This window comes from Opisthocomus hoazin, chromosome 13 (genome assembly GCF_030867145.1).
Source record: "Opisthocomus hoazin isolate bOpiHoa1 chromosome 13, bOpiHoa1.hap1, whole genome shotgun sequence".
Classification (NCBI taxonomy): domain Eukaryota; kingdom Metazoa; phylum Chordata; class Aves; order Opisthocomiformes; family Opisthocomidae; genus Opisthocomus; species Opisthocomus hoazin.
The window spans coordinates 23,418,916-23,445,441 of record NC_134426.1 but is presented as its reverse complement, the minus strand read 5'-3'; the positions used below and the strand labels follow the sequence as shown (position 1 = coordinate 23,445,441).

The window sequence follows — 26,526 nt, the reverse complement described above, 5'->3', positions numbered from 1 at the left end:
AAACCAGGTTAGCAAACTGAACAAATTTGCTTTGTAGCTGCACAATGATAAGGTGAGGGAAGCTGGGACAGGGGCTGGCTGCAAACATGGGCAGAGCCCAACACCGTCCCCATCACCGAAACCAGGCCGATTTGTCTTCTGCGCCCTGTTTAAAGGCAGCTTGGGTGTTTTATACCAACCAGTCAGGGAAGGGAGTGGTTGTCCCAGTTTCAGAAGAGGATGACTCTGGAAGTGAAATACCTCATTTCTGGACCTTAATTACTCTTAAGTGTATGCTAGCTAGGAGTCTTCAGCATCTTAAATAATCCAGCAGCTCTGGTATGTATGAAGGTAGAACACTGAGCACTTTTGGGGTTCCTCTGCAGGAAAGCCATTCTCTCTGAAGCAGCTTCTCCTGCAGGGTTTGAGGCAATGGACATCGGGGGCTTCAGAGTCACAATTTTGGTCTTAGCACCTAAATCCCTGATTGAGTCTGGCTCTAACTATCTATAGCACCTTTGAGATTTTTGCCCATTACCTAATTAGTTTTAAGCCATTAGCACTAGATGTTAGGTTGCAGATCCAGTGAGATTTGTAGCCTGAACCTCAGCAGGAAAAAAAAATGTGGACTCTAGTCACACAAGTTGCTTTCTCCACAGGGAACAAAGTACACCCTGTTTGTAAAACTGGGTCCTTCATTTCCTTTGGTTTTAGATCCCACCTTAATGATCTGTCCTTCTTTAAATGGCAGCTCTTCTTCTGCAGCATCAGGATTTGGGGACATTGTCAGCGGATCGTAGTCAAAGAGTGCAACAAATATTCGAGTACAAATATCCTCTGTGCCAGGATCTGTTTCTGATTCTTCATAAATATCGGGAGAAAGATGGTCATGACCACCATAGCCATCTATGAAAGTAAATTCAGAAAGGAACAATTCAGTAATAGAAGCTGGCTTCATCTTTCAACTATTACAGTTAATATTTGACATATGTTTGGCAATTCAGTGAAAAAAAAACCCAGTAACTTTATGCATGTCCTATTAAGCTTGGTGGTGTTTTTGTTAATAAGTTGTTATTTTTCAAAAAAGCGTATACAATCTGCATGCACTGAATATGGTGTTGCTCTCCCACACCACACTGACATTTACACATGTGAATACAGCTCAGGTAAGAAAGCACTTTCTGTTAGGTTTACTGGAGTTTGCCATAAATTAATAAAGCATGTTAAGAGTGGCATCATGATGAGTCTGACGGGCTTTATCATTACTGCCAAGATAACCATGCTTTGGATCCAACTGTGCTCCAGCACAGCTGCTTCTGCTCTTCATGGACACAAGAAAGCACATCGCAGCTGTGCTGACACACCATGTTTTAGGTACCAGGTTTAAAACATGGTTATGACCTCTTCTCTCCAGACAGGCAAGAAGAAATGTATTTCAGTACTGTTCCTTATGCCAGGGTTGGAACTACACTGCCTACGATTTTGTTTAAACACAGTCAATGGTTAATGTAGCCAGCAGTGCCCCAAACCAACCCAAACACTAACAGGATGTGTTAAAATCCGGGAGGCATGGTGAGCTATGGCTGCGTTTAACCGTAAGCTCATTGGGAAAGAGCACCCGTGGATGTCACACCTGACACTGCGCTGAACTCTGTCCACTGCAGGGTACCAAATCAATGAGGACGTAAAAAATGAGAACCAATGTTTGGTCTCATACATCTTTCAGGCTTTTCAAATGACCTGAAGAGTGTGTTTAGTCCATGATTCAACAACTTACTTCAGGATGGACTTCAGTAAAACCGAATTAGAAAATTAGGCCCAAATGGCTAACAATGAGTGTTTTGATTGATGGGTTTCAAAGGCTTTTTATTTGTTTTCAAAGAGCATGTGGCAGTGCTTTGCCAAAAACTAGGCTCTTTCAAGACACATGAAGTTAAAAGTCCCAAAAAATAAAGCCTTCCAAATCACAAGCCACTTCCAAAAAAACTTGGCTGACTCTGCAAGTCTTGCTGCCTTCAGTGGGAGTTAGGTACTTTTGTTTTTTGGTGAATCAATACTTATTGTCCAGTTTACAAGACCCTTCACAATGAATAAATTGAGAAAGCAATGTTAGGAATTATGATGAAAATGTAGTTCAACTATATAAAAATTTTTCCAAACAATTTTCCTATTGATACAATTTTACTATCACCATCACTTACAAATTAATGACTCCCATTTTTGGTTATAGTCTGAACATTCAATATGGAACATTTTAGACAAAATTCCTCTTTTTGCCTATACATTAGATGTGTTTTATTCAACAATTAATATTTTAAACTAATAGAAAAAAATTTCAGCGGGTCACAGCTTTAAGGGAACAGCTACTAACTCTTGGGTCCAGAGCGCAAGAAAGAATGTGAATAGGGAACAATGCAGAACAGCAGAAGGGCAGGGAAAAATTGCAGCCAAGAAGCTTTAGGCAGGCACAAAGCACAGAAAGGAAGTGTGGGAGAAGAGCACATGTGGGAGAGAAAGCAATGGGACACAAAGGATGGGATTCTTTGTTCTGTTCTCCTCCCACAGTCAGGTTGCAGTCATTCTGTGGTTCATACTCAGGCCCACCAGGCAATGTAAAACAGGTGGGTTAAGGGGTGTTTTGTTTTATTTTTTAAATGGAAAAATATCAATTTTTGCATCCAACTCCAACTACAGTTAATGGGGTTAGGTGCAAACATGAATTATAGCCCAATGTATCTCTGGTAAAAGCACTGGCCTGTAACAATCTCGCTCAGAACAGTCATGTTTGCTTCCATGAACTAGAAAGCAAATAATCTCTTGATTAGCTCATTACCCACTTCTCCTGTTCATTCAAGAGGTATATACGTATATCATACATACACACACATATGATTGTGTATGTCAGCTCTTTGTCTTTGGATGCAGCCAGCCAGATTCCCACCAGATGCATAGTTGCAACCACAGTTGCATTGACTTCATGAGATATCCATCGATACACACAAGCTGATGATCTGGTTGTAAGTCAGTCAGATATGCTTGCTTTGAAATCCAACATTTAACTGTGATTTACCTAAACTTTCAGGGCCCCTTTTGTTTCATTTCAGGTATCAACAAAACTCTAGTATGTTTCTTTGCTCTCCGTATGGCCTGGGCTGCTTTTATGGGTTGTGTTAGATAGACACTTCAATTCACTGTGTTATGAACCATGAAAACTGAGTTGTTGATCATGTAATGATTTCTATGTTGATGAAGCAACAAATACTATCAGTAGTGGGTATAATTGTCTTACTCATGTAATATAAATTTGTCATTATGACGTAATTATTCCTAAAAATAAGAATAATTTTTGTCTTCACCAAGTGGCACAGCCAAAGTCCTGTGTGATCATTGAAAAGAACCCGAATCTTCATTTAGCCCAAGCCGTAAATCAGAATAATGTTTGGTAACTGCTTCCTGTTACAGGACGTTGGGTTGTGATATACCAGCTACTGCTTGTCCCTGACCAGTCTGTATGAATCAAGTGGCAGCGTGGTCGTTTTGATGAATGGTTGTTCAGGTGTGTACAGTAAATACTGACTGGCATTAGTAGCAGCATAGCTTCACAGAGGTTCATGCAATGCAGTGGGCTTGGGCTCAGTCGAGTATGGAAGGCGGCTGCACAGCAGTTTTAGGACAGAGGACTGAGGGCTGTTTGTCCCTGACAGCTGAGCTGGAGAGACTTACCTGAGAGCAGGCAGGATTTATGAGCTAGTTCCCCTGGCATTCTGCATTGCATGCAATGTTGTCATACAGAAACCGCACTTGTTAACACGCAGCTCTAAAATGTGTCTGTCATAAAGGATGAATAATGTTCGGCATACCGTATCTATATTCAGAGGCCATGGTACGCTGCTGAGGCCATTTCTTGTGTCCACCAATGCTGTGATAATAAGCTTCTTCTTTTACAGGTGAAATATTTCCCTCACTACCTGACCGAGACCGACCGCCTTCACTGTTACTGTCCATTGTAATTTCTATGGAGAAAAAGGGAATGATCTATTAAAACATATTGTATAGTTGCCTTTGCAGAGGCTCCTGCGAGCAGGCTTTGCCTACCTTTTTTTCTGACTTGCATATAGTAGGAAGACTAAACACTGCGTAAGCTCTGCCAGATGTCTCAGCCTCTAGAAATCCTTTTCCAGCAGGGGAATCACAGAAATGTGTATCTCCTTTTTTTTAAAACATCTGAATTTTGTGCCTTTTAAAATTCATACAGTGTAAATATTGTTTGTTAGATCTTTGGATAGGAATCATCTTTTATTACGAGGTTTAACAATCCTACCTGCCAGATCTGCAAGGTCAAGAGCACTGTAAACTGTATTTCACCTTCTAAAGTATCAACCTAAAAACAAAAATTAATTAATTTACTTAAATCCTATCTGCAAGAAGATACTAATCCAAAGTATTTATAGATTAATGGAGAAAATACCTCAAAGAATTTAAATTCTGGAATAGTTTGGAGAAAGGTTTTGTCATTGGAATCGTAAGAACATTACAATTTTGAAGGTCTTTCCCACTAATTTAACCGCCCAGAGCTGTCTTGAGAACTTTCCATCACTAAAGTCACCATTTAGCTGAGTAACTCAGTAAAAGCTGCAGGCATACTTGTAAAGGAATAAGTTGCTGGCAAGAAATTTGGAATCCACATTTTTGAGCTATATGCTGAGGTCAGCAACAGTTTCATGTATTTAAGCAGCCTAAACTTTGGCTCAATCATATTTACTTTCTTCTTTCCTTTTATTTTACTCTGCTTTTCTCTTTGTGGAACTACATATTATAATGACACGACTGCCATAACTTCCTTCTTCAAAACCCATGCTCACAGCCCTTAGTCATGGGAAACTTCCTCTGTCAGCGGGAGTTCTGAACAGTGGGTTCAAGGTTATACAATGCTCTACTGTATGATGTTGGATTCCCTGCTTTTACCACATTTTATTTATTTGAACTCTTGATACATTTCATATCCTTTAGATTTTTTCCAGCAGGCTTACAGGAAGCAACTTTTGTGCAGAGTTTCATCAAGCGTTTATATTTGCTTCATTTATCCTCGAAGTGATTTATTACAGTATGATGCTGAAAGTGAGAAATATTGCGTACATATCTCTCAGTAATTTTAATCACTGGTCTTTTAGTCTGAAATTAGGACTCTTGATCTCTAAACCACATAAAGCCTTTCTACAGCTTCACAGCAAATGATCTTTTTGATACATGCTGTACATAATGCTCAGTAGCTTCCTTGTTACCAGCATTAGCCATTATTGTAATTTATTCCTAATGGAGCTTCCCCAAAGACCATTTGTGGGTTGTACATCGTGCAAGATAACTAATTCGTTCTTTAAGTTACATTGAAAGAAATAAAATCTGAGATTTTATTTTCTATTTAATTATCTGTTTGAGCACAGATTGACTATCAGAAATTAATTTCTTTATTGGACTCCTAAGCTGTTGCTATTGAACTACTAAACAGCAAAGTCATTACTTAGTGGTTTCCATGTCCTAACTTTGTTGACAAGAAAGTAAGCTCTGATAAATTTAATAACTTCCTTTATTTTTTAAATAAAATGAAAATGAAAAGGAAACCCAAAGGACTGATTCAAACCAACCTGTCTGCACTCTTTCTATTTATAAGAAAATGTTTTAGCAGATAATAGAAAAGAAAGAACTTAGATACCAAACTTGCTTCAAGTAGTCCAAACATAAGCCAGAAATCTTTACTCCTGAGAAAAAAAGGCTGCTTTCAGAGAAAAAGGAAAAGGACATGAAAATCCAAGAGTCTTCACGCCATCATCCAAAAGCTGTTTGGTTCAGCCAACAATAACTTGTCAACAGAAACACAAGAGCCTCCCTGGAGCTGATTCTCCCCCACACCATTTTCATATCAGTGTAATTCCATTGACATCTGTGAATATTACCCTGGTTTATACCAGGATGTGGGAGGAGAATCAGGCCTCTGACCAATCATGCTATACTGTAGACACTAAGAAATTTTCATGCATTAGAGTTCTGTGTGTTTTCTGACCTATGGTTTCAGTAATAATAATTACTATCTACTAGATATCAAATTAATTGTGCCCACTAGGGAGATTTTGCTTTTAATTTACAGTACAGGCATGTTAGTGTGATTCTAAATGAAAAGGGAAAAATATTGAATATTTAAAAGCAAAAGCATTCCTTAATGATCAGTTTCTTTCCTTCCCATAATCTCCATTTGTGACATCTCTTCTTCACATAAATGTCAGGTGAAAATTGCCTGACACTGCTTCCTTCTCCTTCTGATGATGCCTATAGTATTCACAAATGAACGTCCAGGTTAGGGCCAGGAACTGGACCGACTTTACATTTTCATGCAGTAAAGTTCTGCTAACAGCTTACAGAACTCTTTCTGCATTTGTTTTGCACGTGTTTCCCGATTTTCAGTTTGAATGTTTCTTAGTTGTCAGTATAGACTGCAAGTTTTAACAGATATGTATTTGTCCATAGCGTCTTGATTCCATTATCTTTTCTGCACTACTTTTTGGACTTTCTGGTGTACACCAGCATATAGTTTAAGTCGTAAGTAAACCAGAATAGGGACGATTCTGTAAGAAGTACCAAATTGAGCAAATATATGCATTGTTACATTTAACAGCTTCTATTTTTCCTGCTAAATTCCAAAAAGTAGTCAAGAAAATGGAAAGTGAATGCAAATTGATGGCTGATGAATGGAAAGATGGATGGCTGAATGGATGGCTGAATGGGTATGCTTATTTTACTAGTATAGTAGCCTGCCTGCAAATTTCTTTTTAGGTAAGATCTAACGGTATCTAAGCTTAACCAAGCTTAGGAAAGCCCTGACACCCACTAAGTTCAATGAAAAGGCTCCCCGTGATGCCAATGACTACCAGTTCAACCCCCTGTGAGACCTCAGTACGCTCAGATTGAGATGGAGATGGTTTTAGTTCCATTTTAGCCCATTTTAACTAAGAGTAACCACGGTTCAAGACGAGTGGCTGTTGTTTCTTTTTTTAAGGACCACCTTCCCAACTCTGAGGCTGCAAAGACCAGAAATGCACCAATCTGTCCAACTAACCAATGGAAGGGACCAACATTGGTCGAGACCTTTGTGGCACTGCACTGCCATGAGAGGACCTTCGCCCTGCATGCTCCGCCCTTTCAGGCCGTCCTGCAGATGATGGATTACCTAAAAGCTAGAAAACAACAACAGAAAAAACAGGTTTGTAAGTTACATGCGTGGTAACATTATGGTTACATGGTTGGACATTAATCAGGTCAATCACATTTGGAAGCACAAGCTCTAAAGGCAACTAAACTTAGTTTTTAACTGAAAGGTTAGCTGAAAAGTAAATACTGTTGCCTGGAAAACCTGCAAAAGAAAAATGGTTCCCTGATTTATGGCAGAGTTTTGTAACCAGCAGTCACACATCAGAACAAAAAGAAAAGAAACAAATAATTTTGGAAATATTCTTTTGCCTTTGTTGTTGCTGCTAAGATGACGTTTTAATCTCCTGAAGAGTAGTGCAACCAGTCATGAGAGCTGTGGAGATTGGGCTGCACTGGAAAGGCAAGCCTTTTTTGCATTCAGCTGTACAACTTTGTCCAGTTTGCAGCATGTGAACAAGTGTACGTCCTTCTGTCTTTGAGCACACTGCTCTTCTATAATGGCCTTCGGTTGTTAAAGCCTTTTAAAGGTCATTGAAATGCGTAGCAGGGAACGCAGACAGTTCCTCTCACATCACAGCTGTCTCTCTCTGTTCACTACCCTTGCAGAAAATGTTGCTGTTTTAATAACTAAATGGTACTGTTTCAACGCTCTCAGGGTTTATCATGCAGTCACCAAGGTTAATACGGCTTGGGCACCAATTTTAATGGGAGAAATTTTTAAGGATCATTTCAGCACAAACTGCTAGGCTAGAAGCGCAGGCAGTCGATCTCTACTCTTACATGAAATACATCAGATTTGAGGTTTCCTTTCTGGACTGTTGCAGACTGAGAGGGTAAGGTTCTTCTTGAGGAAGAACTTCTTCACTTTGAGGGTGACAGAGCACTGGAACAGGTTGCCCAGAGAAGTTGTGGATTCTCCTTCTCTGGAGATATTCAAGACCCGCCTGGACAAGGTCCTGTGCAGCCTGCTGTAGGTGACCCTGCTTCGGCAGGGGGATTGGACTAGGTGACCCACAGAGGTCCCTTCCAACCCTTAACATTCTGTGATTCTGTGATTCTGTAAAGAACTTGCTTTGGTCTTTAGGGAGCAGGGAAGCCTACGGATGCGTCTATCAAAGCGTGGAGACTCTGCTACAGATTAATGGACAGAAACGCAAATAGGCAAGATCACGCAGAGGCATCCTTGAAAGATATGAAATGGCCCTGGACTGTCCCTTTGGAAGAAGCTGCATTCTCATGCAGAGATGCAGTCTGCAACTTCAAAGGCAAGAAGAGATGGTCTAAAAAGGAAGGCAAAGTAGTGACCGTGCAGAGATCAGGTAGAAAATGGAAATATGATGAAACCTGTGACTCCATAAATCTGGGTCACTGTCACACGGGGGGAGAATCTTGATTCTTGTCTGGAGACGTTTCATGATAAAGAGCATGTCCTGAAAACTCTGGGAATGAGGTGAATAAACACAAAATGATGAAATTAATTCCTTGACATTAAAAAAAAAAAAATACTGATGAAATGTTTTTCCAGTTAAAATGCAGCTTTTTTTAAAGCAACATTTAGATGGGCAAAATAAAGAAAAACAATCTTTTGGAAAAATTATAGTTCAGCTAACCCTTAATTAAAATTTAGATTCAGTTGTCCTTTAATAAAAGCAGCCATTATTGTAATTTGTTCTGTGGGAAATCATCGTAAAGCAAATTAAACTGATTTCAGCATGACACAAAAGAGGACTATAAAGGAAAATGCAGAATAACGAACAAAAATGAATGGGGAGGGGAAAAAAAGGAAAAAATGTAGTGAATAGAGCCAAAGGGTGGTCCCTAAAAATTAATTCAAGAAAAAAAGAAAAAAAAAAAAAAAGAATGAAAGAAAGAAAACAGACTGATTTGGCAAGCAGATGTTAGAAGGAAGATTTATTTCACACACCAGAGAGTCTTCTGCATCTCTGTGGGATGTCTTTGCAAGTAGACCAGCTGCCCTAGAGTCAGCCATTTTTAGGTCAGTCTTCCAGCCTCCCTGAACATCTTCATTAGACAAATTATCTGTTCTATTACATTTCTGAGTCTCATACTTTTTCTCGTAACTGGGCTTGACCTGTTCGCTCCTGGGCTCTACAAAGGAAGGACCCAGGTCACCAATATCTTCTTCGATGCTCGTTTGTCTTGTTAAAGTTTTCCTGCGAGCAAGCAATGGCCTCATGCTTTTCCTGCAGGAACAGTTAGCAGTCTCTGCACAACAGCTAGATGCAACGTTGGCAGAAACTGAATCGCAAGTATATCTGAAATTAAAACGAGATTCTTCTTCTTCACTTCCACAGTCTAGTCCACTGTCTGGGCTTCTCGATAAGGATCGGCTATATTTACATCCTTTGTCGTCTGCAGCAAAATCCTCCATGCCTGAAATTCTGTGCTTGGCTGAGTACCAGAAGTTGTGCTGCTGGTCTTGATTGTAGGGCCTAGGTGGTCTAGAGTCTCTAGCTATTGTGGGATTCTTTTTATAGGGCATACCTAAACCCTGCTTGTACAGCAGTTCAGAGTATTCACCATCCTCTTCAGCTACTTCTGGAATACTGAAAAGCTTTTTACTGTGATGTATCTGCTGTGAAAAGTCAGGTTGTTCCAAAAAAGTGGCTTCAGTGGTCTTATTCTTAGCGCACTCCTTAAGATTATGTAATGTTAAAAACCAGACAGGGAACAAATAGTGTGTGACAAAAATAAAATGGGAGGGAAAAGGGAGAAGAAAAGAAAAATAAAGACAGAATTAGTTTTAGAGCAATGGCAAACATAACACATGCAACTTATTTAGTGAAAAGGATGTCATGCTTTGAATGAGAATCTGTGAAAAATAAAGACATGATTAAGAAGTTGCTGGGTGTCAGATACAACATGAGAGGTCAGTACAAACAACTGAGTGACGCTCTTAACAAGAATAAACCCATGCATTTTAAAACAAAGCAAGAAAAGCTGCATACATGTTCCAGCATGGTGAATGAGAATGGCATTAAAACACAGCACTAATGCTTAGTATGTTCCTCGCCCCATGCCAAACTGCGATTTATTTTTTCTTTGTAGCCAGAACCCGTATCTAAGAATGAAAATTCTGTTCTAGAAAAGCTTTCTTGCTTTGCATCTGTTAAAGCATCCTGTGTGAGTAGCAAATACTCCTAAATCTCCTGCTGGAGGAGAGCTATTCTGCAGGCATCATTAAAGGAGTTGTAGTTTTCTTTGTAAAACTGTAAAAAACCTGCACCATTTTCAAAGCTTGGTTTCCACAGAAAGAACCCTGAGAAGCAGGCTGCTCTTTGACGTCACTTGGTCTGCACTGTCATCAAATCTCTCATCATAATCTCGTACCTGCTTGATAAAACTAATATTCAAAAATCAGCCTATTAGCAGAGGTAAATAAAAGTCTCTGCTTATATCAGAAGGAGGTAAAAACTATCCCAGCCTGGATAAAATAAGCATTCTGAATGACAGATGTGTTTTGTATTTTTTCTATTTCATTTACACAAAACACAAGTTGATGTAACAGAAGAATCCTGTGCAGTATCTTTGTTGGATTCTGAGAAGAGACAGAGAATAATGATGCAGGAGGTGTTGGTTTTGATTGACAGGGTTTTTAGATTCTACATCACAGAGATCACTTCTCCTTTTACTTTACTCAATGCCCAGAGCAGGTAGGTCTCTGGACACAACAGCACCCGTAAATAATGACAGGATCATCTTAGAGACTTCAGCAATACCTTTCTCTCTGAGCATGTTAAATAACAGGGTTTGGGATGTCTTCCCATTTCAGGCATTAGGAACTTTCTAAGTTACTTTGTGACTGTGGGCTGGATGAGTGGACAGTGGGGTGGACTGAGAACTGGCTGAATGGCAGAACTCAGAGGGTAGTCATCAGCAGCGCTGAGTCTAGTTGGAGGCCTGTAGCTAGTGGAGTTCCCCAGGGGCCAGTACTCGGGCCCAGTCTTGTTCAAATTATTCATCAATGACCTGGATGAAGCGACAGAGTGTGCCTTCAGCGAGCTTGCTGATGACACAAAACTGGGAGGAGTGGTGCGTACACCAGAAGGCTGTGCTGCCATTCAGTGAGACCTGGACAGGCTGGAGGGTTGGGCGGAGAGGAACCTGATGAAATTCAACAAGGGCAAGTGCAGGATCCTGCACCTGGGGAGGAATAACCCCATCCACCAGTACAGGCTTGGGGCTGACCTGCTGGAAAGCAGCTCTGTGGAGAGGGACCTGGGTGTCCTGGTGGACGACAGGTTGACCATGAGCCAGCAGTGTGCCCTGGCTGCCAAGAAAACTAACGGGATCCTGGGGTACATTAAGAGGAGTGTGGCCAGGGGGTCAAGGGAGGTTCTCTTCCCCCTCTACTCTGCCCTAGTGAGGCCCCATTTGGAGTACTGCATCCAGTTCTGGGCTCCCCAGTTCAAGAAAGGTGAGGAGCTACTGGAGAGAGTCCAGCAGAGGGCTACAAGGATGATGAGGGAACTGGAGCATCTCTCCTATGAGGAGAGGGTGAAGGAGCTGGGCTTGTTCAGCCTGAAGAAGAGAAGGCTGAGAGGGGACCTATAGCTGAAGGGTGGGTGTCAGGAGGATGGGGCCAGACTCTTTTCAGTGGTGCCCAGTGACAGGACAAGGGGCAACGGGCAAACTGAAGCAGAGGAAGTTCCGTCTGAACATGAGGAAGAACTTCTTCACTGTGAGGGTGACGGAGCACTGGAACAGGTTGTCCAGAGAGGTTGTGGATTCTCCTTCTCTGGAGGTATTCAAAACCCACCTTGACATGGTCCTGTGCAGCCTGTTCTAGGTGACCCTGCTTTGGCAGGGGGGGTGGACTAGGTGATGCCGAGAGTTCCCTTCCAACCCCTGCCATTCTGTGATTCTGTGATTTGTTTCACCTATTCTCATTCATTTTTAAAATGCGTGCCACACTTGTGAAACTTTTGAGACAAACTGCCATAAAAGTGGAAAAATGTCAATAAATATGAATAAGGATAGTTTTGCCTGGAGTTCAAACTTCCCACAGGCTAGAATGCTCAGATCAGGTGAGTGAGTTGAACCTTCCCTTGATTATACGTCAGCCTGTGTTTTAAGGAACCACAGGAGGGAATAATAATCTCCCAATAAAGCAAATATATACATGCATGGAAAATGTTTTACTCTTACTTGGGGGCATCTACTAACTTGGGAGAGAATACTCAGTAACAGCTGCAAGGGCATGGCTGGCATATTTTCACATGCCAGAGGAACAGGAACCCGATTACATTATGGAAAATTCAGTAAACATATTTTTTTAATTTTTTTGTTAATTACTGATGTTGTAAAGTGAAATTGGATCTAGTGAAAGAGAGGGAAATTATCGAGCACTTTGGGAGCAGAATCTGACCAGCATTTTATATCAGAATATTTATCATCATGGTGGGTCATATTCTCCAAATGAGACTTGGATATCCAGGAAGTCCTCATACTCTGAATTCCACTTCTGCAGAAAGAGTCAACTAACTGTACCCTTCACATACACTGCTACATCAAGAGAAGTATGCCTACAGACTTTAACAGGTCTAAAATTCTTTACTACATCAATTAACGGTGTAGAACATTCTTTTTAAATATCAACATTGGCAATACTAATTTAAAACCAAGAAGTAAACATACTTTCTGATGCATAAAGAACAAGAACTGTCTAGGGATAATTCACTTTTTCCCAGAGGAAAGGGACAGAAGCAGCATGCAGAAGGATTTCAGTGTCAACCTTGATGTTAGTAGAATAATAGAAACACTGATTATTTTTTCTTTTGAAAAAGTACCTGTCTCATTCCAGATTGTATCAGAATAAAAGGACTGAATTTATAGTATGTGAAACCATTTACAAGAATAGTCAAAATTCTTGTATGCGTGAGAAAACAGTATAGTTTTTTAGTTAAATAATAGCACAGCAGAAGAAAAACCAACCTGTGGGTTTGCCTATCATTCAAGTTATCCAGTTTTCTAAGAAAACACAACTTAGTGTAATTGCTAGACACATAAAAAGGAAATACAATTTACACGTAAAAATATACTATGGGAAATACATATTCTGTGTTGGGTAGGTTCAACATTCTATGTATGCTCTGAATGTTAAATTAAACTTGTATTTCACGGTGAATGTTCCTGTGTAATGTTAAAATAATATTTCTGATAGGTACTTCCTACTGTCTCTGGTGATTCCTTAACGATCAGAGCACAAGAATTTCTGATAACGCGTTTAGGAAACAAAGCTGACCCAACTCCCTTTCTTACAAGCATACTTTAGAGCCTGTGGAAGAGATGTACTAGGAACAGGGACAAATTATTCAGACATGGAAAGCCTAAATTGTTTTTTTTTTTTCTATACGTATGAATGTTTACATACATCTTCTTGCTTAGAAATAACTCCTTGTCTGGGTAGAAAATTTATGTTGTCGTATAGACATGGGCAAGGTCCCCAGATCTAAAACAGAAATTGCAACTTCAACAATCACATATAGGAAAACAGTCAACTAGTTAAAAGATTAGCTATCAAATAATGTAAAAAAAAAAAAGGTAATAAATGTATTAAAGTGGCCTTGACATCATAAACACTGTTCACCCCAGTTCTAGGTCTACACAACAGTGGGAGTTTTAATAGTCTGCAAAATCCATAATTGAGTAAAAGAAATACTTTGAAGGAAGAATCAAAATACGGAGGTACTCCTAAGGTTTCTCTGCAGTCACACTTACCTTAAGTGCACTGTGTGAGGTCACACTGACTCGTCGCCTTCCTCCATCCTCCAGCTGCATTTCAGAGTACAGCTCTTCCTCATCTTCTTCCATAATATCAGACAAGTCAGAACCTCTGCTGCTCTCTGTATGGTACTCTTCACCATGGCAATAGTGAGGCTAATTGACAGGGTGAGAGAGAAAGATCTTTACTGGCTGTAAAGCTGAAAATCCTTGCATAACACCATTGAGGACTAGAGCATTTCCTAGGTTTGAATATCACAGTAATAAGCACATACAAATTACATCATGTGGCTTGCTGCTCTGTTCTAGCAGGGAGATCACGTGTAAATGTTTTTTGCCCATTTACGCTCCCAGTTTGGGAAATCTCAGTCCCATAGGTAATATAAAAAGGACGTCTGCATTCACAGCACCAAATCTAGTTTTAGTCTTGATTAAATTCCCTTGATTGAAAGAGGTCCTTCATGCATCAATGCACTTGCTGACCAAACTGTAAAAGCCCTAGGATAATTCACACATCATCTGTTCTTCACAGCTGTTTGTTACATCACATTGTAATTCAAAAGTGGTCAGCATTTAATTATTGCAGGATGTTACCATCTTTATATGTTATAGCTGATGGAATTTGAAGCTTTCATTCTCTTAAAACATTGTAGGAATAGACAGGCTAGAACCTTAATTGTCTTTCAAAATTAGTCCAAATATTCCAAGTTCCTATAAGTTTTCAACTAATTGGAAGATAACGAGGAAAAAGTACGTCCTACTGAACTGACAACGTTAAATAGGAGTGGCCTCTGTTAATCATTACATCTAACAAATCAGATCATAAATCAAACTCATATTTCCAAGGACAAATTTTCAAATGGAGTCATCTGACTGTCAGATTGCAGTAGAATATTTGAAGAATCAAATATTATAGAAGTACTGGAATACTAGAAATCACTGCATTCCTTCCCCCAGCAATACTAATGAAGAAATAATTTCTACAGCACCAGATCAATTCTCATAGCTATGGGACACGCTGGTATCGATCAATCCCATCAATGAGAAGAAAGTATCTACAACAAGCAGTTTCTCCAAAGTGAAGATGAATTTGCCCTCCAAATAAAAGAGACAATTTCTCCTCTTTTGATTTTTTGTTCTGGAGCTAAAAAGACTGTAGGGTCAAGCCTTTAGTAGCAATCCTTGGTGCCAAGCCCGTAATGTTTCCAGATGCTTCAGATGCATTGCATTAGGATCATCTTAGAAAAATAGCCACTGCATTTTCACAATGTGTTTGGTTTCTTTTTGAAGTTAAAAGATCAGACTATATTCTAATGCTTCATTTTTCACATCTAAACTCTGTGGATCTTACATTCATCAGTTCCATTCCAGCAGAACCTTGGTCTGGTTTTCATAGAAAATCACTCCTGCACACTTCTTCTCAGCTGTGTTCAAATAGCCTTGGGGGTTACACTGGCACAGTACTACAAAACTTGCCCAGCTAAGTGCTCAAAGACTTGTAGATTATCAAAGGTCAATGCAGCTGGAATAAAGCCCAGATTGCTTGGGCAATCAGACTACACAGACCTAGCAAATTGTCTCCAAGACTTCTCCACTGCGATTCTACTAACGGGAATGCCTTGCTAGACAGACACTGAACTATTTAAATAGATATTCTAATTCAAGCACTACATTAAGTAAGGTGTAAAATGTAACTAGGAGATATTACATAAAGAATAATTATGCAATTCTGCTTGCAATCAATTAACTCTGTATGTAATAGGGCAAGCATACTCTATGTTCAATAACTGGGTGCACTTACGCATACAGATTTCCACTGAAACATCTATGGCCACATATTCCATGCACTTGCGGTTATTATTTCACATGTTTTCTAGAACTGCCTTTCCTGCAAATGTCCCAAGCTGTCTCTGAATTTCAGGTTCATCTCCGATACTTACTTCCCTTGTCCTTCACACATTTTTGTGACGAAAGAATTATCATTCCCATTTTAGTCTTAGTTGACATGCCCACTGACCCAGATCCTCAGAAGTATTGAGATATTTAGATGCATAAATACTTGAAAGTGTCTGGGCAAGAAAGACTAACTTTCTAAGTCTAATTTCACTACGAAAGTCTGTGAGAGACTGATACTGCATCACTGTTTCAGAATTGTGATCCATGCCACCCTTCCTCATGGGGCATTTTAAACTGGGGAGTTTAAAACCAATATTTCTTCCTACAAAATACAATGCATCAGACATGAAGGATTTCCATTAGTAGCCATACACATCTAATGTTAATAAAAAGCTTGATGAAAAAACATTGTTACTTGCATTTGCTTGCAGTTTTTTTACTCTTCTCTACGGAGAAAGGCAAGTCAACTGATAGAAAGCCAAAGACTTTTGACAGGGAATCAGCAGACAGAATAGCCCTTGCTTCTGGAAGATACCAGAAGCACATGAGCATTATAATGAAATTAGCAAACTAATTATTTCTTATGGAGAAAACCACCACAGATTAGGTTTCTCCAGTTTTCTCCAATTATTTCTTCACTAACAAATCAAGTGGTAAAAGTAATCATCTTTCATAAACAATGCAAATGAGCAATTAAACTACTAACAGGTATATCTCTGAAGCTATAAAATAAACATTTAATAATCAATTTACACTTAACACACTGCAGCTGTTTTGCCAGACATAATTAAACCGCTATTTCTCAAAGTGCATTTTCTGACATAGTGTTTTAAAGCAGTGAAGAATTCTTTCAGCCTTACATGAAAGCTAAATTCGAAACCAATCAGATCTGAGAATACTTGCAGCCAGAGAGATTTCAAATCTAGCTTTAAGGACGTTCCCAGTAGGTAACAGAGCTTAACCTTTTTAGGCTTCAAGCAATATAACTTCAAGGGTTCCCAGCCTTCCAATGTTCTTATCCAAACCTTCTATTTTGTAGACTTTGGTAAAGCAGACACGCTCCAAATCACTCTTTCATCATCTGAGGTAGTAAGTACACATGAAGCAGCAACTTTGTACTCGCATGGTAGATACCCTCAAGGGTATTTACCAAGGTTAAATATGAAGTATGGTTATCAGAAAAATGAAGTTGATCTCGGTCCCTTACAAACACTCTAAACTTTTTACACTGGGCCTTCTCAGTAAGATCACTGGTCCTGTTAGAAAATCTTAGCCTCATTGTGTCCAGAATAATTTTAGTTGCATACAGAGATACAGATGTATCTCACCCACAATCACATTTTGTAAGCACAGCATGGGATCCACTGTATGTGAAGATGGAATCAAATGAAATCCTGAAGCCACATATTTAGAACACTGGAAATTTTGAGCAACGTTTATACATTTATAAATGCTTGAACTTCTATAATAAATGGAACCAAAATTGCAGAAAGTCTCAGAACCGGCACGAGAGAGAATGCCATTGCTTGGGCTGTTCAACTTGGGAGGTCAGATGTTTAGCTAACGAGATTATTTGACTGTGCTAAGACATATGAAAATATCTCTTTGCTAGAATTTACATCTCTCTTGAAAGTAATGTAATAAATTACTTTATACGTGTTTTCAGTGAGATTAGACTAAAAGCTGTGCAGATGTGCAAAATTCTTCTGGCAACATCTTTCTATTCATTACAACATGCCAAGTATATATGTTGTTGGTTTTCTGCTAATTAGGATCACATGTTATGGCTTTAATGGAAGACAGAAATCCTTCCCCCTTTCCCTTTTTTCACAGCATGTTTTCATACGCTATAGTAACACATCATCCAGAAAAAGGCCAGAGCCCAAACATGACATTCCAGTTACATTTTCTATTTCAATTTTTTCATCTTCAGTCCAGTGCTTAAGACTGTTGCCTGGGATAACGATGTATAGAGACACGGTGCCAAGCATTCGCTTCCCATTACACAGTGTTATGCTCCAGTAACAGGACGTGCATCTGCTTCCCCACAATTTAGCTGCTTCTCTGTACAGTTTACCAACATGGCTACAATAATCAGATGGTGACCTGGATAGTCTGCTGAACTTCACATAATACTTGTCTCACATTAGACACCTGAAACAATAACAGGACTGGGCTACTTACTTGCTTTCCAAGTTCTGACCCTTTCAGGAAATCATCAACTGAAGCCCCCCTTCTTTTGACATTAGGAGAATCATAGCCATCTTCTTCATCATCTGAGTTAGCGTACTGGGCTGCATTACTCCTTTCACTAAAAACACTCCTCCTCTCCATCTAGCAAAGCAAGAAAAAATGGAAAATTGTGAAGCAGACTCATTCCTGCACCCAGTGGAAGAAATGGCAAATAGAAGACATAAGGACTCAAGAACAGAACATTTAAATGTACTCACAGTTTTAAGCAATGTAAGTTTCCCCTGACTGCAACCTTTCAGGAGTTCTCAAGAATTTTTTGCTTCTTGTATTGCTCTTGCTCATAAGCAATTATATGCATTTGTGACTATCAGCTCCATTGCTAGCTTTCTTCCCAGTACCACTTACGTCAAAATTGTCAGTATCCTACAGTCAGAGGCTACTAATGAAGACACTATTTTCCCCTTGGCGGAGGGTTAGCAGAACAGCTAGCCACTAGAGCCTTTTTGACCTCAGTACAAAAAAACGCTATAGAATGAGATTTCATGCTCATTCTGCTGAGGTCACTCTTACCCTCAGCTACTGAATCCTGCTGCTTACTCTCATGGCAATAACCATCAGCCCTCTAACAGGCTGGATAAAGGGCAGGGAGAAGACAGCTTCTTCTGCAGCAGCCTACCACAAGGGAAGAATTTCTTCTACTGGGGACTAAACATGACAAATATCCCTGGCCAAATTTGATCTAATTTAGAATGAATCCATCTGTAAACTGCTGTTCAGATCCCTGAATTAAACATTTCAAGCATTACTAAAATTAATGTGATTAAGCATGGTTCAGAGCATATGTTATGTCAGCAATTTTCAAAACCAGAAAAAGTATTTCAGTTCTCTTTCCCTATATGGTTGTTAAATCAACTTTCACTTCAGACTGCCAAAGAAACTAACTGCCTTTTCTCCCTCTATTACATTTATTTCAGTTTGCTTTATTTATAAAGAAAGGGAAGAAATATACAAATGCATATATATATATGTAACCAGACCTTATTGATCCAGAATTATGCAGCTTCCCAAAAGCTGTATCACCACCCACTGGCTTAATTCTGTCCCAAAGCAGGGACAGTCAATAAGTTGGGGCTGTTAAGACATCTCTGAACTGTCAGAATTAACGGAGTTATTTTGGAGATACAATGGGAGACAGAAGACTGGACATAACAACTGATGACTGCCAGATGAAGGATGGAGATAGTGTATGAAAAAAGTGACACTGGAGCTTGAAACGAGCAGCAGACAGTTGTGAGCAGCCTGTGATGAGAAAGTAACCGCCCAGGGCACTGGCAGTATTTAAATATTGTACGCTTCAGTAGGAAAACCAGAGCATGTTGTCAGGATGTACACGCATCAGCTATGGTGAACCAAGGGCCTCAAATATGGGATTTAAATTAACTAGTAAATATATAAGTCACTATAGCAGCCATGGGTCATAATGGTCTCAAAACCAGGAAGTCTCGTCCGGGCAGTGATGCTTCCAGCAGCAACAAAAGGAGCTGTAATGGAAAGCTTTCACATGGCAGCTATGCTGAAGCAGCTGTAAATGTCTGTGAAGGTGTGTGCTACACCTGTGAGAAGGGCCATTATGTAAAATTGCCTGTGGATCCATGTTAGCATACAAAATACTGCTTTACTTGCATCTAAACTGCAATTTCCTACTTCGAAAAAGCAGATGGGTTGAGAATACAAGCACGTCTCCTATCTGACTGCTGGTTAGATCCCCTTACAGAAATGAGACTCTCTCATTCTATAAACTGTCAAAAAGATTATCTCTCATAGTAAGTCTGCTCAGGTCATTTGCCTACCTACCTATTTCTGGACCCATTTTTAAACTGCCTTTTATTGTTTTGGTCTCTTTCAAAGTACTTCAGTACTTGCTTGACTTATCTCACATAGCCACAAGCCTCCCTTTTGACTCCTGCAGGATCCAAGCGCAAACTTTGATGATTACTATTTTTTTTTTCAGAAGTAAGGCTCTGCATTTCTGGAGACAACATTTCTAGTGATGTTATGGGGTTTCCATGCTGATCAAAGGCTGATGAATGTTCTTTATGGTTACATGCGTATTTGTGGAGGATGACACAGAATTTTAGCACGCTGCTTCTTCTCGAACTACAGATCTTCAGGGTTTATGAATTATTAGCTGCTCCTTAAAGCATATGGTGACAACATTCTTTGATGGAAAGTGCCATTATGAATAAAGCCAGCCCAAAAAAACCTCAAGAAAAAGTTTGCTTTTACCCTATTGCTCTCTGCAACTCGTTGTGCAGCTTCTCTTGCCATGGCTTTTGCGACAGTATTTGGGACAGGTGTGCCTTGAGGTTGAGGGAGTATTCGGTTAGGTGACGGAGACCTCCTCCCCTGAAGCGGGCTGTGAAAATTAGGAGCAGGTGGCTCAAGCGTATGTCCATGAACAGGGGATGCTGAGTGAGTCTGCTCCCATGACTCATCAATTTTTAAATGTGGACCTAAATGTTCTTCTTTGGTTTCTGGGGCTCCGGCACTTGCTAATGGCTTAGATTTGGGAGCAGTTCTGGGGTAAGGGGTTGGAGGCACCAGTAGGTCAGATGGAATGGCAGCAACAGAAGAGTCCGCTGATTCCCCTTGTGCAGAGAGTGTTCGAACTGTAACTTCCTTTGCTTCCAAACTCCTTAGTCTCATCAGATCCACCAAGGTGTTCTCTGCTGTTGGAAAGATCACCTCCGCCACCTGAGTACACAAACAAGCAACTTACTAGCATGAAGACATCTGTTCCCCACCTCTCAATCCCACTAAAGTACAACCTTCAAAGTCTTAATGTGGAGTGAATTATTGACGACACAGAGTGGGCTGCAAGCGCCCATGTTAGGGCTCCACACCAGTTAACCCCAGTTGTCTTTAATCCTTTCAATCCATTTGTCCAAAAGCTGAAGTGCTTATAGGAAGGAAGCTAATGAGAAAGTTATGCACAAACACAAGAGTAGGTTCTACTGAAAGCTGAGAAAGCCCTGCACACATTCAAGTGCAGTCACATGTTTATTGTTGCCTTTACCTATCAGCTGAAATATACCTACTGCAGATGGTCACTGTAACGCTGGAAGGAGAACTCACCCGTTGACCTTTTGCATAAACACCATAGCCAGTGACGCTGGCGCCATGGGAGGTCCCTGTTGCTGTCAGAGTTGGTGGTTTCCAGGATACCTGTATGGTTGCTGGGCTGGACCCAGTCCGTACAGTAATGTCTTGAGGTGGTGCTGGAGGACCTAAGAAAGACAAGACTCGTCACTGTTGAGCCTTAGATCTGAAGTATGTACATCGACGGATATACTTGCAAGCTGGAAACGACAGATCTCAAAGTATTTTTTTTTTAAGATGACAAAATATCATTATTGGAATTAATATGTAAAAACAGAAGCATAAACTTAGCAGGTCATGGAGCCAGGAACTGACTGTCAGCTTACAGCCAGTAACTAAGCTATATTTCTTTCCAAGATGGTCTGTGCTTGCAGCTTGCTCTAGACCTATTTTTATCCCTCCAGGCTACATAACTGCTATTTACTCTGAATACAGAGATGTTAACAGAAAAATGCAGGGAGAAAAAGGCCCAGGAGTGGCACTTAGTGGAAAACTGCCACAGGTGACAGCAAGCAACTTTCTGTTATATATCTCTCCACTGTATGCACACTACGTACTCAGAAATCACTTTCAAATTCTGTCTCTCTGGACTGTCAGTGACTCCAAGTCACAATTTATGGGCTAGAAGCACATTGACACTAAGGTGCAAGGCGGACTGCAACCTGAAACTTTAACCTTTTCAACCAGCAGCAATGCTGGTTTAAAGGACTCTAGGTCTTCTCTCTGTATTGAAGAAAAAATATGCCTACTAACCTTTTAAGGCAATTACAGCATGTTAGTGTAACAGTACACCAAGCACATCCTTAATTAAAAGACATAATTGCCCTACTATAAATAGCTCTACTTTGGTCAGAAAGCCAAAGTAAAAATAGCATAGAGATTATTAGTTCGTTAATATTTCAGGCATCCTGTGGTGCTAATTTAACAGTTAAACCCTGAGAAATATTTCGTGCTGTAACATTTCAGAAGCAGGGTTCAGCTGGAGCCATCTCTGGGTAATAGTCAGGAGAATACAAATCTTGATTGCTGTGAGTTTACTTTTGCCAGTGAACTAAGCACAACCGATTTCTGTTCAGCTACCAATAAAAGCTACAAATATTTTAACTGGGGGTACTCACTGCTACCAAACAGATCATGATAGAAGTCACGCAAGCCTCAGCCTCCAGCTATGCTGGCAAACAGTCAATGCATTTCAGTAGTTTGCTGTCACTGAATTTCATCCTCTAGTGGGCGTGGAGCTGAAATTGTGGTCATGTTCAGGACACTATTAGCATAAAATGAAATTTTTGCCTACACCATTCCTTGCACCTATAAAGTATTTTTAACTTGCTAGGCCAAAGAATGCAAACTGACCTAATACTATTCTTAGCCAAGACATAGATTTTGATTTAGGATTGAATTTCAGCTTTCCTGACCATCCTATTTTACTGACAGCCAGCACTCCCAATCCAGCAAAGCTCCTCGGATTACAAGAAAGAATGCATCTGATGTAGTCCAGTATCTTGTCTACAAGAATGACATTAATCTGCTCCTGCAGGAGAAGTCACCTTCCTTCCACTCTCCCAAAACCGAGCAATCCCCAGAGAGCCTGTCTCAACCTTCACAGGCTGGATCAGAGACAGGTTTAACAAACTGTAATGCCCAAGGCTTCGTATGGTTTCTGTTTTCCCCCGTCATTAAATGGGGAATTACTCTTGATGACTTTTGATGGTCTTGGTCATCACCATAAATGTTTGTTTCAGAATTCTGCTACAGTTTGCTCTTCAGGAATTTATTACCTAAACTAGCTCAAAAACTGTAACAGTCCCATTGGTCCCAATCCTCTGCATACTTATGTCTGGTTTTAGATTTGATGCATCTGAAAGAATACTTCTATTTTAACTTCAGCGGTTCTAATCCTGTGATGAATCAAGAAGAGGAGTTCAACTGCTCAGCCACTAAAGAGCTGTCACCAACTTTGGTCCAACAGGAAGCAATGTGTTTTCAAGTATAAATTGTGCAAAACATGATACATCTATGCAAAGAGAAAAATGAAAGGTGACCTCTAACTGTCCTGTGCTTCTCATGGTATTGCTCTCTCTAGCTTTGGAATGTGAGCAGCTATACAATGAAAATTTTAAAATATTTACTGATCTCCACTCACTTTTTGGTGTAAGTGGCTGATGGTATCCTTTTCTGTAAGGGTATCACAGAACCCACTAGCAAAGAGCAGAGCTTCTCAGCTTCAATTAAAGCAAGCACATGTATTCATTTGTAAACATTCCTGAAGCCCTTAGAAAAATGTCAGCACAAACGTTAGCAGCTGCCTGTGGGCAGTTCTGTTGCAGTTTATGCTGCACTGTCTGGTAATCCCGACATTCACCACAACTAAAGGTTTGTGTGACAGCACTCACCCTCATGCATCTTCTAGATAACAACAGACAACAGCAATGCACAACAACAAAAGATTCCCCTCACACAGAGTATCTGTATTGCTCTCTCATCATACTCTAATATCATCTTTGAAATATGTCCCTTACAGTGCAGATTAGTCAACTAAAGGTATTTAAGGTGGAAAAATAATTCAGAATCTGAGAGAAAAAACAGTATTAGTCACAGTAAAGACACTTTCTCTATTTTTTTGTCTTTTACCTTCATTCTTTGAACTGTAGTTTGGGAGAAGAGAGATGTGATTACTCGAAGCCAGTAATATTTGCAAGATGACAGCTATGATGTTAACGCTTTGCTGACACTGATTTCATGGGCATCCTGCTCCCTTTGTTTCAATGACTTTTGAAAGACAAGCATCGGTTTCTAGTCACTTCAACAGTTGCTGTTTTATTTTGCAGTGAAAAGTTGATGTGCTTTTGTAAAAATGCTCTCTGTGAAATGAAGCGGTGGGAAGATTCTGAGATCTCTGAATCTAAAAGCAGTGACTTCGCTGCATTTTAGCTCCTCAACAGACAGCTCATTTATTGCTTTAGCATTCTTCAGCAGCTAGAGAGAGATACAGCACGCTAAGTGTTCAGCCTGAACAAAACCTGACTTGAAAGGCCTTTCCCAAACGACAAAGTCATCAACATACCTAGTAAGTTCAAGCCCCTATCTAGGCAGTCTCTCCCAACTTCAAAAAAATATATACAAAGTTTAAAATGTCGTTGTCCCTCTCCCCCCACCCCCAGCAGATTCAATAACAGCACTACCACTTATCTCACTGAAATGATTTAAGGCAAAAGAGTAGATGCCCAAGCTGAGGACATTTTTACTGAAACTATAAATCAACAGCATTAAAAGCAGTAGACATAAGCTTAAGTCCCTTGCTACTCAACCAATGTTACTGTCCTGCATGTCTCTTTATGTGTAAGTCACGCAAGCCAAGAAAGAGAGCAGAACTAATTCCTGCCCCGTCGCTAAAATCAAATCCCAGCAGGGAGTCAGTTAAGCCGTAGCACGGTACACGCTATTGAAATGTCACTGGCCAGGAGTCACTTGCACTGGACTGTCCCTGCTCCAGAGGCATTCAGTGATCTGAAAGTCTGAATATATATATGGAGTCTTCTACTTGTCCTTGGTTAGATGGATCTATAAGGAGAGATGTTCAAATTTTTCAGGTACTGCCATACACCCTCAAATTATGAGATCATACTTTAAATGCACTACATTATTTCAGCTCTAGTTTTCAATGTTCGTGGTTCTTAAATACTTGGCAATGACTGGTAATACTTATCAACATTCCTACTGTAAAAGCAAGGTGGGAAAAAACCTCGGACTTTCCAAAACATGACCAATTTGTTATCATTACAAATTCAAATTGTGCAATGTGATTACAACTTCTCAAGCAAAACGCGTTTACATCCCCTAAATGACTGTGTGGTCCTCTAAGATGTCTGTGTTGCTTCTCATTACAGAAAAGAGCTGGATCATCCCTGTAAAAAGTGCTTGAAGACACACAAATAACATACAAATAACACGTCAGAAGTAGTAACTGTTTCTTAACCAGTGGTGTTAAACACAAATGGAGATTAATCTGGTAAAAGACTTAGCGTGTGATCTGTGATGATGATAAGCATGGCTTTCCCTTGTTTGTCTCCCAAAAATGCTTCAGTCCTACCCAGGACCAAAGAAGAAAATAATGTAGTGCAGGAATTAATTTTAGATACCATAAAGCTATGTAATAAATCCCAGTCTGCTCATGAATGTGACAGGGATTACAGCATAAAGCTAAAGGTTAGATTAATTTATCTAGAATTTTCAGAGAAACTTAACTGGAGAGATTTGGGGTAGGGAGAAAAATATCAAACCTGCTGGCAACGTAGAAAATTCCACAAAGGCTTCCTTTTTTTCTCGTTGTTCCAGGGGAAGCTGCCAGGGCATCTGATGGGGCTTTGCCATGACCTTCACCTTGTAGGCCATATTGGGCTTCAAATTAAAAAAATGGTACTTGTAGCTAGCAGCCTTGACAATGTCAAATTCTTCTTCATTAAGAAAGATCACATGACTGTAATTACTATTTGTAGGGAGCCACGACAGCTCAGCAGAAATCTGGGTTATATTGTCCACTTTAAGATTAGAGGGGGCTACTATGACATCCTTCCCAACTAACAAAGTACACTGCAGCTCATCTGAGTTACCCTTGTTTGTAATGCTCTGAATTGATATTCGGTACGTACAAGTAGAAATGTTAAGCTTTTCTATAAGAGCTTTCGTTCTGCTTCCTAAGGCTATGTTCATCCGTACTTCTTTGTCAACCAGAACATTGTAGCTGCTAATGGTTCCCCATCCGGGTGGCACTACCGGTGGCTCCCAGCCCACAATGACACTTTTGGCTAGTTGTTTAATAAGGGCGATTTTTCTAGGATAAGGCACAATGTCTTCTCCAATTTCATCAATGTTCACATCCAGAGTCCCTGCGCCATTACTGATCACACTGGAGTCTATGTGAGTTGGTGGACTTATCTCCAAGAGATCTCCTTCTAAAGTAGGACCTGAATGGTTGATAAAATTCTGATCTTGTTCACTGCTTAATGTGCTTGATAACCGGGTCTCATTGTCTTGAACAAAATCCACAAAATTTGAAGGGACTAGTCCTCTTTGTCCATCTAGAAGTTCCCCTGGTGAGAAAGAACAATGCCATTAAAATCCTTGAAGGAGCATACCTCTTGCATGTCAATACCTTACAAGTGGAAAAGATAAGGAAGAAGATATAAGTGAAAACTGTACATAAACAAAATTCACAGTTTGAGAATGTAAAGGTTCAGCGAGGCAAAAACCAAAACTGCCAGTCAACTTAATCTTGCCAGTAGGAAAAGCTGACAATATAAAATATCTTCTAATTAGCTATGCCTGCAAGGAGCAGCTTTGCTGGTGCAGAAACTC

The 26,526-nt window shown here is 40.0% G+C and overlaps 1 protein-coding gene across 8 annotated transcripts in view; it reads right to left on the bottom strand.

The window, feature by feature from the left end:
• The window catches only part of RIMBP2 (RIMS binding protein 2), a 182,820-nt gene that overhangs the window by 12,365 nt on the left and 143,929 nt on the right, over positions 1–26,526 (bottom strand). For 2 of the 8 annotated variants that reach the window (XM_075434838.1, XM_075434836.1), the window contains exons 15-23: positions 25,452–26,261; positions 21,148–21,299; positions 20,299–20,766; positions 18,004–18,153; positions 13,921–14,079; positions 9,104–9,835; positions 7,088–7,205; positions 3,840–3,992; positions 701–885 (exon numbers count right to left, since the gene is read on the bottom strand). In XM_075434838.1, the coding sequence (XP_075290953.1) occupies positions 701–885; positions 3,840–3,992; positions 7,088–7,205; positions 9,104–9,835; positions 13,921–14,079; positions 18,004–18,153; positions 20,299–20,766; positions 21,148–21,299; positions 25,452–26,261 (2,927 nt within the window). Of the gene's footprint in view, positions 1–700; positions 886–3,839; positions 3,993–4,300; positions 4,361–7,087; positions 7,206–9,103; positions 9,836–13,920; positions 14,080–18,003; positions 18,154–20,298; positions 20,767–21,147; positions 21,300–25,451; positions 26,262–26,526 lie in introns of those variants that run through there. The other 6 variants (XM_075434837.1, XM_075434839.1, XM_075434842.1 and 3 more) reach the window with 4 other exon arrangements.